Raw genomic sequence first — 13639 nt, 5'->3', positions numbered from 1 at the left:
CTATGCCAGTATTTATTATCCTTGAGGTGATTATGATAAGCTGCTCTCTTGAACTGCTGCAGTATATGTGGAGAGCGCTGTTGGGAAAAGAGTTCCAAGATTTTGACCCAGTGACTGAAGAAACAGAAATATAGTTCCAAGTCAGGATGCTCTGTGGTTTGGCGGGAACTTGCAGGTGGTAATATTTCCAGGTACCTTCTGCCCTTGCCCTTCGAGGTGGTAGCGGTCACAAATTTTGAAGGGGACTTGATGAGTTGCTGCAGTGCATTTTGTAGATGGTACATACTGCTGCCGCTATGTGTTGGTGGTGAAGGGAGTGAATGTTTAATATGGTGATGATGTCCCCATTAAACGGGCTGCTTTGTCATGGAGGGTGTTCATCAGCCTTCTTAGTGCTTTTAAATTTTTTTTTAGATTACCCAATTATTTTTTTTACAATTAAGGGGCAATTTAGTCTGGTTAATTCATCTAACCTGCACATCTTTGGGGTGTGGGGGTGAAACCCATGCAGTCACGGGGAGAATGTGCAAACTCCACACAGACAGTGACCCGGGGTCGGGATCGCATATGTCCTTGAAGGTGGCTGGACATGTGTGTTAGCAAAGCATTTAGGACGCTGGGCTTCATAAATAAAGGCATGGAGTGCAAAAATGGAGAACTTGTGCGAAACATTTATAAAGGCCATAATTATAGTACTGTCATCCAGAGTGGCACAGTGGCTCAGCGGTTAGCACTGCTGCCTCACAGCTCCAGGGACCCGGGTTCAATTCCGGCCTTGGGTGACTGTGGAGATTGCACTCTCCCCGTGCCTGTGTGAGTTTCCTCCCGTTTCCTCCACAGTCCAAAGAAGTGCAGGTTACGTGGATTGGCGATTCTAAATTGGACCCTAATGTGCAAGTTAGATGGGGTTCCGGGGATAGGGCAGGGAAGTGGACCTAGTTGGGGTACTCTTTCAGAGAGTCGTGCAGACGCGATGGGCCGAATGGCCTTCTGCACTGTAGGAGTTCTATGGTTTCATCCCACACTTCAGGAAAGATAGGAGAGTCCTTGAGATAGCAGATTTACCAGAATGGTTCCAGGGATGCCCAAAGGTTAGGTTGGAGAATCTGGGGTTGTTCGCTTCGGGGAAAAGAACATTGAGAGAAGATTTGATGGAAGTTTACAAGATTTTGATGAGTTTTGCTAAGGGAGACAAAGAAAATGGTGGCCCACAAAGCCATTGTTCAAAACGCTAGTAAGACAGGTAAATTAAATTGAAGATTTCCGCAAGGGCCTGCACGCCAATCATAGGTCGTTCTGCTTCACATTTGCTGCTGATGAATGAGGGGAGGGAGAGAACTTTCAGCTACCGGGATAGAGTGGGGAAATGGGACTATTGAGATTGATCTACAATAAGGTTAATGGTCTTCTGTGTCAAATTGATTCTATGGCTAACGGGGTAGATAAAGCGGAACCAGTAAATTTAGTTTATTTGGATTTCCAAAAGGCATTTGACAAGGTACCACTTAAAAAGTTATTAAACAAGAATTCATAAGTTCAGGCTAATAGATAGAGGATTGGTTAATGGTTAGAGAGTAGGAATAAATGGCATATTCAAGTTTGCAGGCTGTAACTGGTGGAATGCCACAGTGTTGAGGCCTCAGCTATTTACAATCTATATTAATGATTTGCATGAAGTTACCAAAAGTATATGCATCCATGTTTGCTGATGATACAGGCTAGATGAGACCATAGTCTGTGAGGAGGACATAAAGATGTTGCAACGGGCCACAGCGAGGTTGTTAGTGGGCAGGAAGGTGGAGCATTATGTGAGGATATTCACCTTAGCAAGTAAAATAGAAAAGCAGATTGGTTTTTAAATGATGATTTTTAAAAACATTTTGTTAAGTGATATTTGGCAGTTCTTGTACCAGAAACATGAAAGGTTAATCTAAAAGGTACAGCAAGCAATTAGGGAGGCAAATGGCATGTCGTTCTCTATTGCAAGGTGGCTGAAGTACAAGAATAAGAAGGTAAGCTGTAATTGTACAGTGCTTTGGTGAAAGCACACCTGGAGCATTGGCCACAGTTTTGGTCTCCTTTTTAATCACTAAATTGATTCCTGGGAAGAGAGTTGTCAAATGACTTTTTAAATTAATTGAGAAGAGATTGAGCCCATAATCTTTGAAGTTTAGAAGAATGAAAGCTGATTCCGTTCAAATTTATAAACTCTCCAGTGGGTGCTTGATAGGGGAAATGTTGAGATACTATGTGTCTCCCTGGTTGGAGAGTCCAGCACTAGGGGCACAGTTTTAAATGATCAACCCTTTATCCTGTGAACTGAGATGAGGGCGTCATTCTTCACTCAAGGTTTGAATCTTTGGCATTCCCTATCCTAAAGGGTTGTGGATGCTCCATCTTTGAGTATGTACAAGGCTGAAATCAATAAGATTTATGGACTTTCAGGCAATCACGACATATAGGGGTTGGGAGGGCAAGCAGAGTTGATATCAAGGTCAGCCATGATCTTATTGAATATCTTGGCAGGCTGGAGAGGGCATAGACCTACTGCTCCTATTATCGTCTTATTATCCCAATAAGGAGCCCAGGGCCTTGAGGAAAGGAAAAGGGGACAAAAAATAAAGCTGCACAGAAAAACTGAACGAATTGCGATATATTGATATTACAGCATCATCTGGCCCAGATTTGGCAGTGGTAATGACAGTGAAGCTGTCATCGTTTTCTCCCATTATTCTGCTGAAACTGAAAGGAAATCCAAAGGTAGTTGACAGTGACTCTACACGTTGTTAGATAGTGCACTATTGAGGGCTCCTTCGACTGCAATAAAAGAAAATCAATTGAATTGGAGACTTTTTTTAGTCTTGCTGTAAAAGCCCTTGAAATAATTACACCTTTTGTTTTGATTTGGTATAACTAGTTTTTTTAATGGTGTCCTGACCTCCTAATTATTGTTAAATACTCTGTGGCCCTGAAAGAGCCATGTTGTATTTATTGAACGTTCGATTTCTCCATTGTGATAAGAAATTTTACTTTTTATTTCTATATTTAGCTATCTTAAGCTCATCATAATCATCTACTTTGTCATTCAAATATTTATTTTCAAAGTAAAAGATTATAATGTTTTTACTTCTTGATCTGTGTTTGTGAGAATGCTTCCGTTAGCCTCCTTCTTAAGATCACTGTTGCTGCATCCCAGGCGTTCCCCTCAATTGGCACCAGATTTTAAATTCCATGGCATTTTTATTGGATAGTTTTGGGAGGGGGGTGGGCAAAGAGGAGTTGTTTCTTCTTTGACCGCAAAATTTGGACCATTAATTGTTTTTTTGCAATTCTTTTCTTGTAGTATATAATTTATTACACAGGATTGGGTAAGCTTCCTTCTCGAGGAGGAAAATATGAAGATTTGCCGAAGAGAAATTTCATTTTAGAATATTAGATGACTCCACTAGGGGGCAGAAATCCAATTGATCATATTGAATATCATTCAAGTTATGTTTTTAAAAAGTAAGATTCTCATTCTCTTACTATATTATGGTGTACCTGAATCAAAATATTGTTTTTTTTAAAAAAAAGGTTGGGTGGCATGGTGGTACAGTTAGCACTGTTACCTCGCTGCCCCAGGGACCGATTCCATCCTTGGATGACTTTGGAGTTTGCACTTTCTCCCCGTGCAGTGTGGGTTTCCTCCGGGGGCTCCGGTTTTCTCCCACAGTCCCGTAAAGGGTGGTTGGATTGGCTTTGCTAAATTTCCCCTTAGTGTCCAGGGATGTGCAGGTTAGGTTATGGGGTTACGGGGATAGGGCTGGATGGATGCGTGAATGGACATGGAAAGAGTGCTCTTTGAAAGGGTCAGTGGTGACTCAATGGGCCGAATGGCCTCCTGCAGTGTAGGGATTCTATGATTCTACTAGTGTTCACAGCACCCTAAATTCTAACTGACTTTTTCCAGTAATGCGCACCAAAAATATTCTTAATCACTGATACTTCAAACTATTATGGATAATCAAAACACTGCAGACGATTAGTCTATTACCTCACAAGGAGGAGGGAAGATCTAGAGAAACTTTCATTTTCTCCCTCCACAGGTACAGCTTCAATCATGATTATGTAATAATGGCTGTTTATTGATGAAACAACTAGAAATAGTTGGGTTGCAAAAGCTGGGCTGAAATACAGATGGCTGAAGCAAGATTCTCACCATCTCATGCTTACAGTTATGGAGCTCAGGCAAATCTGCGGAACTATATCCATGTTTGAAAAGTTGGCTGGATGATGCCCAAATCACACGGTCTATGAAGATCCTCAAAATACTGTATGAGCATAGGTGGAAATGAAGGCAAACACATCCTTGTGTTTCATCCTTCAAAACCATATAATATAATAATCTTTTATTGTCACAAGTAGGCTTATATTAATATTGCAATGAGTTACTGTGAAAAGCCCCTAGTCGCCACATTCCAGCGCCTGTTCGGGTACATCGAGAATTCAGAATTCTCAGCTGGTACAGGAATTGAACCCCCTTGACCTTGTTCTGCACTATAATAATAATTACTTATTGTCACAAGTAGGCTTCAATGAAGTTACTATGAAAAGTCCCTAGACACCACATTCCAGCGCCTGTTCGGGGAGGCTGTTACCGGAATTGAACCCATGCTGCTGGCCTTGTTCTGCACTACAAACCAGCTCTCTGTGTCTACCAGTCTTCAGCAGGGCATGGCAGTAGACCAATCAGTAAAGTCAAATAAATAAATACTCATTTATTCACTGAGCCATGAGGCTCTATGTTGGCACAATTAGAATCATTGAAGTTTTTGTTCTTTTGCTGCTAGCTTGCAAAGTCCCAGATTCAGATGAAGTGCAAAGCCTTTTCTTGTCAGCTTGGATCTTGTATGTCTCTCTTGTGGGGGCCATGAATTGGCTTCAATTTTAAATTTAATTGTTTTTTTGGAGCAAGCAATGAGATGGATTAAGGGTTTGTTCTGTCCACTTTGCGCATTGGCTTTGTAACTTTAAGGATGGAATAAAAATTCATTAAAAACACTGACCTGAAGACTCTTCAGACTGAGTTGTTTGAGAAGAATAAAGGGTTAGGATGTCTCCGACATATCCAGGACAAGCTAAAGAAACAGCAGAGAAAAGATGGCTGCTTATGCAAACAGCAGAGTTGAGCAGCATGAAACCACGGTGAAGAAACTTAGTCTGCGAGTGGGAGAGTTAAAAATAGAGCTGGCCCAGGCAGACGATGAGCTGGATGAAGCTCACTACCAGGCCAGGAGCTGCAGAGTTCATTGGATGAGCAGTCGGAGAACCTGTAGTTACAGCTGGAGTACTTTCAGACCAGACTGAGGAGGCAGCAGGACCCTCTACTGGTTGGGAAGAGGAGCTTGCGTTTTGGTCCAGATGACCCCAGTGAGACCAAGTGATTTTGACGATGATTCTGAGCAGTTACAGCTGCATGTTCCACAACAAGGGGAAGAACAGCGAGTGAATTGTCAGCCTCTTTGTGTAGCAAAAGGATGGGTTATGGAGGGGAAGCTATCAATAGTGTAGGGAAATACAGGGTTAGAATATGATTCACTTCAAACAGCTGTCACTAGCAAATGGCGTACACTTTATAAGATATTTGTACATTTAACAGATCAGTAAACTATAAATTTGGATAGAACTACTGCCTCAAGGCACCGAGGTCCCAGGTTCGATCCCAGCTCTGGGTCACATTCTCCCAGTGTTTACGTGGGTTTCGCCCCCACAACCCAAAGATGAAATGAAAAATGAAAATCTCCTGTTGTCACGAGTAGGCTTCAATTAAGTTACTGTGAAAAGCCCCTAGTCGCCACATTCCGGCGCCTGTTCGGGGAGGCTGTTACCGGAATTGAACCCATGCTGCTGGCCTTGTTCTGCACTACAAACCAGCTCTCTGTGTCTACCAGTCTTCAGCAGGGCATGGCAGTAGACCAATCAGTAAAGTCAAATAAATAAATACTCATTTATTCACTGAGCCATGAGGCTCTATGTTGGCACAATTAGAATCATTGAAGTTTTTGTTCTTTTGCTGCTAGCTTGCAAAGTCCCAGATTCAGATGAAGTGCAAAGCCTTTTCTTGTCAGCTTGGATCTTGTATGTCTCTCTTGTGGGGGCCATGAATTGGCTTCAATTTTAAATTTAATTGTTTTTTTGGAGCAAGCAATGAGATGGATTAAGGGTTTGTTCTGTCCACTTTGCGCATTGGCTTTGTAACTTTAAGGATGGAATAAAAATTCATTAAAAACACTGACCTGAAGACTCTTCAGACTGAGTTGTTTGAGAAGAATAAAGGGTTAGGATGTCTCCGACATATCCAGGACAAGCTAAAGAAACAGCAGAGAAAAGATGGCTGCTTATGCAAACAGCAGAGTTGAGCAGCATGAAACCACGGTGAAGAAACTTAGTCTGCGAGTGGGAGAGTTAAAAATAGAGCTGGCCCAGGCAGACGATGAGCTGGATGAAGCTCACTACCAGGCCAGGAGCTGCAGAGTTCATTGGATGAGCAGTCGGAGAACCTGTAGTTACAGCTGGAGTACTTTCAGACCAGACTGAGGAGGCAGCAGGACCCTCTACTGGTTGGGAAGAGGAGCTTGCGTTTTGGTCCAGATGACCCCAGTGAGACCAAGTGATTTTGACGATGATTCTGAGCAGTTACAGCTGCATGTTCCACAACAAGGGGAAGAACAGCGAGTGAATTGTCAGCCTCTTTGTGTAGCAAAAGGATGGGTTATGGAGGGGAAGCTATCAATAGTGTAGGGAAATACAGGGTTATGGCGTACACTTTATAAGATATTTGTACATTTAACAGATCAGTAAACTATAAATTTGGATAGAACTACTGCCTCACGGCACCGAGGTCCCAGGTTCGATCCCGGCTCTGGGTCACATTCTCCCCGTGTTTACGTGGGTTTCGCCCCCACAACCCAAAGATGAAATGAAAAATGAAAATCTCCTGTTGTCACGAGTAGGCTTCAATGAAGTTACTGTGAAAAGCCCCTAGTCGCCACATTCCGGCACCTGTTCGGGGAGGCCGCTACAGGAATTGAACCGTGCTGCTGGCCTGCCTTGGTCTGCTTTAAAAGCCAGCGGTTTAGCCCAGTGTGCTAAACCGGTGCAGGGTAGGCGAATTGGCCACGCTAAATTTATTAAAAAGACTATAAATTTACTATAATAGTTATATTTAGAGAATGAAAAAAAAAAGACACTGAACGGAGCTTGCCTGCACAGAAGAGACCCTTCAGCCCATCGAGTCTGTACCAATGCATGAAAAACACCTGACCTGCCTACCTAATCCCATTTGCCAACATGGCCCAGTGCCTTGAATGTTAAGATGTGCCAAGTGCTCATACAGGTACTTTTTAAAAGGATGTGAGGCAACCTGCCTCTACCACCCTCCCAGAAAGTGCATTCCAGACTGTTAACACTCTCGGAGTAAACATGTTTTTCCTCAAATCGCCCCTAAACCTCCTGCCCCACCTTGAACTCTTATCTGCCCCCAACCCACCCTGCTAATGCCCCTCATAAGCTTGTCCACCTCGATCAGGTCACCCCTCAATCTGCTCTGCTACAACAAAACCAACCCAAGCCTATCCAACCTCGCTTCAGAACTTAAATGTTCCATCCCAGGCAGCATCCTGGTGAATCTCCTCTGCACCCCTTCTAGTGCAATCATATCCTTCCTATAATGTGGCGACGAGAATTGCACACACTCCAGCTGTGGTCTCACTAAAGTTCTATACAACGCCAACACAACCTCCCTGCTTTTGTAATCTATTCCTCGATTGATAAAAGCAAGTGCCCCATATGCCTTTTTCGCCATCTAAGAGAAGGCAAAAGCTGAGATGATGAAAATGGAAGCATTGGCACCGAATCAGCATTACACACTGACTGACCCAAACTCTGCATACTTCTGACACTCTCCAACACCTGTACTAACTCCCTCACCAAAACGGCATCCAATGAGTTATAAAGGAGGCGTGGACACCATTCTGGTACCACAGCTGCACTATTTGCGCTATATCTATGGCCCTATGGAGCTGAATTTTGCAACCATTATGTTAACACCATTCATGGTCTCACCTCAATTTGTAACATTTTGATGAAACCACGATTGTCGTAAAAATCTATCTGGTTCATTAATATCCTTTAATCTTCCATCCTTACCTGGTCTGGCCTACATTCAGTGACACCCATATCCCATTAACCCAACTCAGGCCTCTTTTGTAACCCTCCACTCCCTCTCACCATTACTCTTCCATTAGCAATTACCTCTTTAAATCTCCCTGCTTCTATAAAGTCCTCTTTATAACTCATTTTAATACTCACCTCTTTGAGCAGGCACCAATCCTAATATCTGTTCCTTTAGTATTGATTTTTGTCTTGTTACCCTACTGTGAACCACGATGGGACATTATTCTATATTACTGCCACAATATAAATCCAAGTTGTTGTAGAGAAGCAAATGTTTCACACTTTTATCTGGGCTTTACATACCTAATTAATGCTTTAATCAGATTTGCTTGTAAACTGCTGATTCACTAGCAGATCACAACACCCAACAGGTTTTGTGCAAAGCTGACCTCCCCCATCCCTGCCTCATGAACCAGAGTGAGACAGCCACCATCTTCACATTAAATCAGATCAAAAGCATTAAATAATCCAAAAATATCAAGGGAAGAACATTTCACAATGTCATAGTTTAAAATAAAACAGTTAAATTTCCACAAAGAAATAAACTTTAGGATGGTCAACTCATTGAAATTTTTAGGTTATAGTAGATTAAATTGGTAGTATCAATGATACTTTGTATAAACAAGGCATATTATATATACATTGTAATCTTTATTTGTGACTTTATTCAGTACAGTCCCTTATGCGCACTAAAATGAAATGCATTTCAAAAACGACAGAACAATTACAAAATGCGTGATTAAAACAAACATAGCCTCAGAAGATACAACAAAGTCCAAGGCCACGTTTTAATGCTAACAAACTCCAGGTTAATACACGACACCAGGGTTGCTCAGGACAACTTCCACGGAGTGTGGAATTCCACATACCTGAATTACATGTTTTTCCCTACCTCAAACAGAAGGAACTTGTTTAGAGCAAATTTGTATACAAATCAGGTCTGCTATCTAGTTAAATAGATCAATTAAAAACATCCAGTTTTCCCTACACAAAATTGCACATCAACATTGAGCAATGCAGAATACAGTAGTATTCACTTGGGCACTGCAGGGTGCTATAATGTCACACAGTCAGTACATGAAAATATAATTTACTTTTAAAATAAAGGATTATCACTGCACAATAGAGTACACATTTAAGTAAATACACATTAATAAAGAGACATACACTTAAATGTTACATGGAGGATCATACATGTTACATGGAGGATCATACATCGATCATAAAACTTTTGTGGCATTCAGCTGCAACTTATCAAGAAATAATCTTACAGTAATCAGTGTATAATGCTTAATCCTTCACTCTGAACGTCATCACTTTCCGATGTGCTAGTAGTCAGTGCCTGTACCAAACCCTTGCTGGCTCAAAGCATGAATCAATTAGAGAGAAAAATTTCAGATTTTCCTTGTTGCAATAAACTACTTATATTAGTTGGGTCCTAAGTTGACATTTTTGTTGAGTAATCTGTTGGGAGCTATTTTTAAAAAGTAGACAAGAAGAAATTGCTTTCTTGAAGAAAAAACTAATCTTCAATCAACACCACCACAGATACACATTGCATTCTGAATCCTTAGAAAACACAGGACAGTATTCGATGCTTAAAGATAGTTATCTGTCTGTGTGGAGTTTGCACTTTCTCCCCATGTCTGTGTGGGTTTCCTCCTACAGTCCAAAGATGTACAGATTAGGTTGATCAGCCATGCTAAATTACTCCTTAGTGTCGAAAGATGTGCAGGTTAGACTGGTTACGGAGATAGGGCAGGGGAGTGGACCTAGGCAGGGTGCTCTTTCAGAGGGTCGGTGCAGACTCGATGGGCCCAACGGCCTCCTTCTGCACTGTATGGATTTTATAGTTCTATGATTCTGTACCTTAACAAAATATTTTTAACGAGCCAAATAGTCTCCTGTGCTAAACAATTCTGTGATTCTGTAAACTGGTGCATTCTCCATGGAAACACCTCCAGCAGAGACCACATGCCAACCAATCAGCACTCTCTCTTACAGTATTTTTGTTGATTTCCCTTGCATTGCATTCTTGTGAATGTTCTGACAAGTGCAAGACAAAAAGCTTCGACAATAAAAGCATTTTCACTGCGATGCTCAAGATCTGTACTATCAAACGACTAAATAGTTAATTTTAATACTTGCAAATAAACTTGGGAGGAAAATTATTTCTGCGGAATAGTTAAGCATTTAGTATGCATCATGTCTACAGACCTTGAAATAATTCTGTGCAAATATTAGTGTACAACTGCCTGTTGGGTTCCTCCAAATTTCTTTGCCTGCTATTTTAACACGGGCATTAACTTGGTCATGTTTAAAAGGTTTAACACCTCCATTAAAAAGCAGGCAACGAACGAATTCCATTCAAATGTGTTAAGCATGTTAATATTCACAGCACGCAATCTCAAAGTCCTACTTACACTCAGATTCTGCTAGATCTTTAGTTAACAATGACACATTTAAACACTGATAATTAAATATTTCATTAAATTGCCTTGCCACCAGGTAAATTAAATATCTGCATGGTACAAAGCATCAGATCCAGTAATTCAAGTTGTGTGAAAGACAGTGAAATTTGCCTAAGCAAAAAAAAAAAAGAGAAAATTACCTAAATTTGGTAATTCATATTTTTGCTGCAAAATAAGTAATTTTTTTTCAGTTAAATTCTCCATCCATCACTTGTAAATTAGTCAATATTAACAGAAAACTGCCAGGCACATGTATTTCCAGATTCTTTTCAGCATTCCTTGACCTATGCATGTCAACTTTAACCCAACTTGCCCCATGATTTTATCTTCTCCTCCTTCTGTGATAGCAGGTAAATAATTGTGTTTTTATTTCACAGAGGTTTGGGAGGCTATGGAATGAATCAGGGACCACGTTAACATTTAACAATGCGTGAGGCAGGTGATTTATAGGTGAATGGGGCAGATGTAGGATTATGACTCAGCATAAACATGAACACAAACCAGTCGAACCATTTCCAGTTTATAATTTAGCCAATGGAATGTTGAACTATGTTGCCAATCAGTATTACAGAAGTTAATGGACGACGTAGTTATACAATTCTCTTGTCAGGCTACATCTTTAGCCCTGTGCCAATTCTTGGTCATGGACGCAGAAAGGTGACAGAAGAGCCATGCTGTCCAATACATGGAATGGTCTCTTAGACCAAACAGTGGAGTCAAAAATCCTAGCATCATTAAGGACCAATTGGCCACCCTAATTTTAGAGACATTCTGGATGGATAAAGTCAGATGGCAGATTGACCTCCTGCATTCCTAATTATCTTTTGATAAATAAAGAAATCTCGATTTGATCAAGCTAAGGTACCGCCTTTCTGTACAGATTTGTTTACCCACTCTGAAGAAACGACAGTATTGCAAGGGTCTGGCTTGATCTGCTGAAATGAATTTACCAACGGAGTGGAGTCAGAACTCCATACATAAAGAATTCACCAGCTCCACACACTAGCAGCACTTTCACAGTCACCACTTCAAATTCTGCAGTTATCAACTCAAAAATCATCAGAAGCACTGTTCGATGCTGATAAGAAAAATAAATTAAATCTCAACCATGCAAGTGTGCACAATGTGAGATGAATGAAGCATTTAGCGAAAATTCAGAACCACTTGGAATTTTTCCCGGTTCCACTATCTGTTAGATGTGAAGAAGAAAGTATTTTAGTTGTTAGTTAATCACTATAAGTCCGTAGGTTTGTCTAAATGTTCTGAGAAAGCCGCCATTTGCTTTAAGTGCATCAAATACCAACCTATTGGTTACAAGGCATAAAAGCTGTGAAACTACAATATGGTATCGTTCTGAGAAATTCATTACAGCCACATATTAAACACTTTAAGGACAGAGACTGTTTGTTACAAGTATATTGGCGTAGCCCAACGTACATTCCTATTAACAATTTGATATTTTTCCATCAGTCTGAATCCTGAATCTACACATATGACAGAATACAAACTGGTAAAAACAATTAAAACATGTACTGCACATCTAAAAGCAGCCTGTTCAGGCCAGAGCACGGTTTTCAGTTTCTAATAAGAGTCAGAAACTCTTCACGGGTCTTTGGGTCTTCCCGGAAAACACCGAGCATAGTGCTGGTTACAGTTTTACTGTTCATCTTCTGCACTCCCCTCATCACCATGCACATGTGTCTGCAACATAAAAGATGATAGAAACAAGTTTGGTGACGGTATTCTCTACCTCATTTTTTTCAGACATTTCAGAATGGTCTGCTGCTTTCTGGGTTTGGAGCAACTTCATTTTGCACCCCATTCACAATTACAAACATCTATTTTCAATCAGCCTTCAGTTTATATTTAACTCCAAACTTCTCACGAGCACAGTCTTCCGAAACCAAGCCAGTGTTTTTCTAACCTCCAAATCCCCAGCCCAAGACTGAGCGCAGCCATCCAACCGTGGAGCTGTTTTGCCATTGTTCTACACCTCTGCTCTCCCCATTCCCATTGTCTTTTCCTCACCTCACTCTCCCTCCTTCAAAGTTACCCAGCCACATCAACTTCCCTGGATTCTCTCCCTCTCTTCCCAATTTCTCCTCTCCCACCTCCCCCCCCCCCCATCTCTTCTTCCCTCCTCACTGCTCTCTTCCAATTCCCCCCCCACCCCCACCCCCGTGCCCCATTCTTTCTCCATCCCGTCTTCTCCATCTCCTTCCTCACATTTCTACCATTCATCTGCTTCCTCCTCGTCTTCCATGTGGTTCAATTCAATTATCCTCCAGGTGAGTTCTTGCAGGGGGCAGCTACAGTCCAGAGGGCTCAAATGGCTTCCCTGTGTGCTGCAACCTTTCCATCGCCAAGGTTTACGTCAGATGTGTGATGGAATATTCTGACCCAGACGGATGAAGCTGCAACATAAAGAGCTCAGCATCCTGCAGGGCACAGCAATGTCCCAGCCTCATCACCCACTTCCTCCACCACTCACACGTTATGACTGCAGGACGTGCAAGCTAAAGAACGCACTGCAAAAATTCAGCTTCCCCCGGTCTTGTAACCTCTACCACTAAATACCACTGAGAATTACTGAAGCACCATTGATGCCAAATCCTCCTCCAAGACACATCCATTTCTTCTCTGCTGTTGGATAAATATCTTGGAATTACCTACCAATGCCGCAAGATAGTAGAAAAGAGAAGGCCCATCAATGCCTTCTCAGGAATATTAAGCCAGCCAATATATGTGGCCTTGCCAGCAGTGTCTATATTTGGTAACAAGAGTGCACCCACACCACATTCACATGGTTATAAGATTACATCGGGGATTGGATTTCAGTTTCATCTTGACATTCATTAATGCGTTCATTACCTCTAGGCTCGACTATTGCAACACACTCCTGGCTGGTCTCTCACATTCTACCCTCTGCAGAATGTCTTCCAAAACCCTGTTCC

General features: G+C 41.6%; 1 protein-coding gene across 1 annotated transcript in view; it reads right to left on the bottom strand.

The window, feature by feature from the left end:
- Positions 1 to 8845: 8845 nt before the first annotated feature.
- Positions 8846 to 13639, bottom strand: part of gch1 (GTP cyclohydrolase 1) — a 49609-nt gene continuing 44815 nt past the window's right edge. The window contains exon 6 of the mRNA XM_072489705.1: positions 8846 to 12386. Coding sequence (XP_072345806.1) covers positions 12260 to 12386 — 127 coding nt within the window. The 3' untranslated portion in view covers positions 8846 to 12259. The remainder of the gene's footprint in view (positions 12387 to 13639) is intronic.

Source organism: Scyliorhinus torazame, chromosome 2 (assembly GCF_047496885.1).
Source record: "Scyliorhinus torazame isolate Kashiwa2021f chromosome 2, sScyTor2.1, whole genome shotgun sequence".
In the NCBI taxonomy this organism is placed as follows: domain Eukaryota; kingdom Metazoa; phylum Chordata; class Chondrichthyes; order Carcharhiniformes; family Scyliorhinidae; genus Scyliorhinus; species Scyliorhinus torazame.
This window is presented reverse-complemented; position numbering and strand designations above follow the sequence as displayed.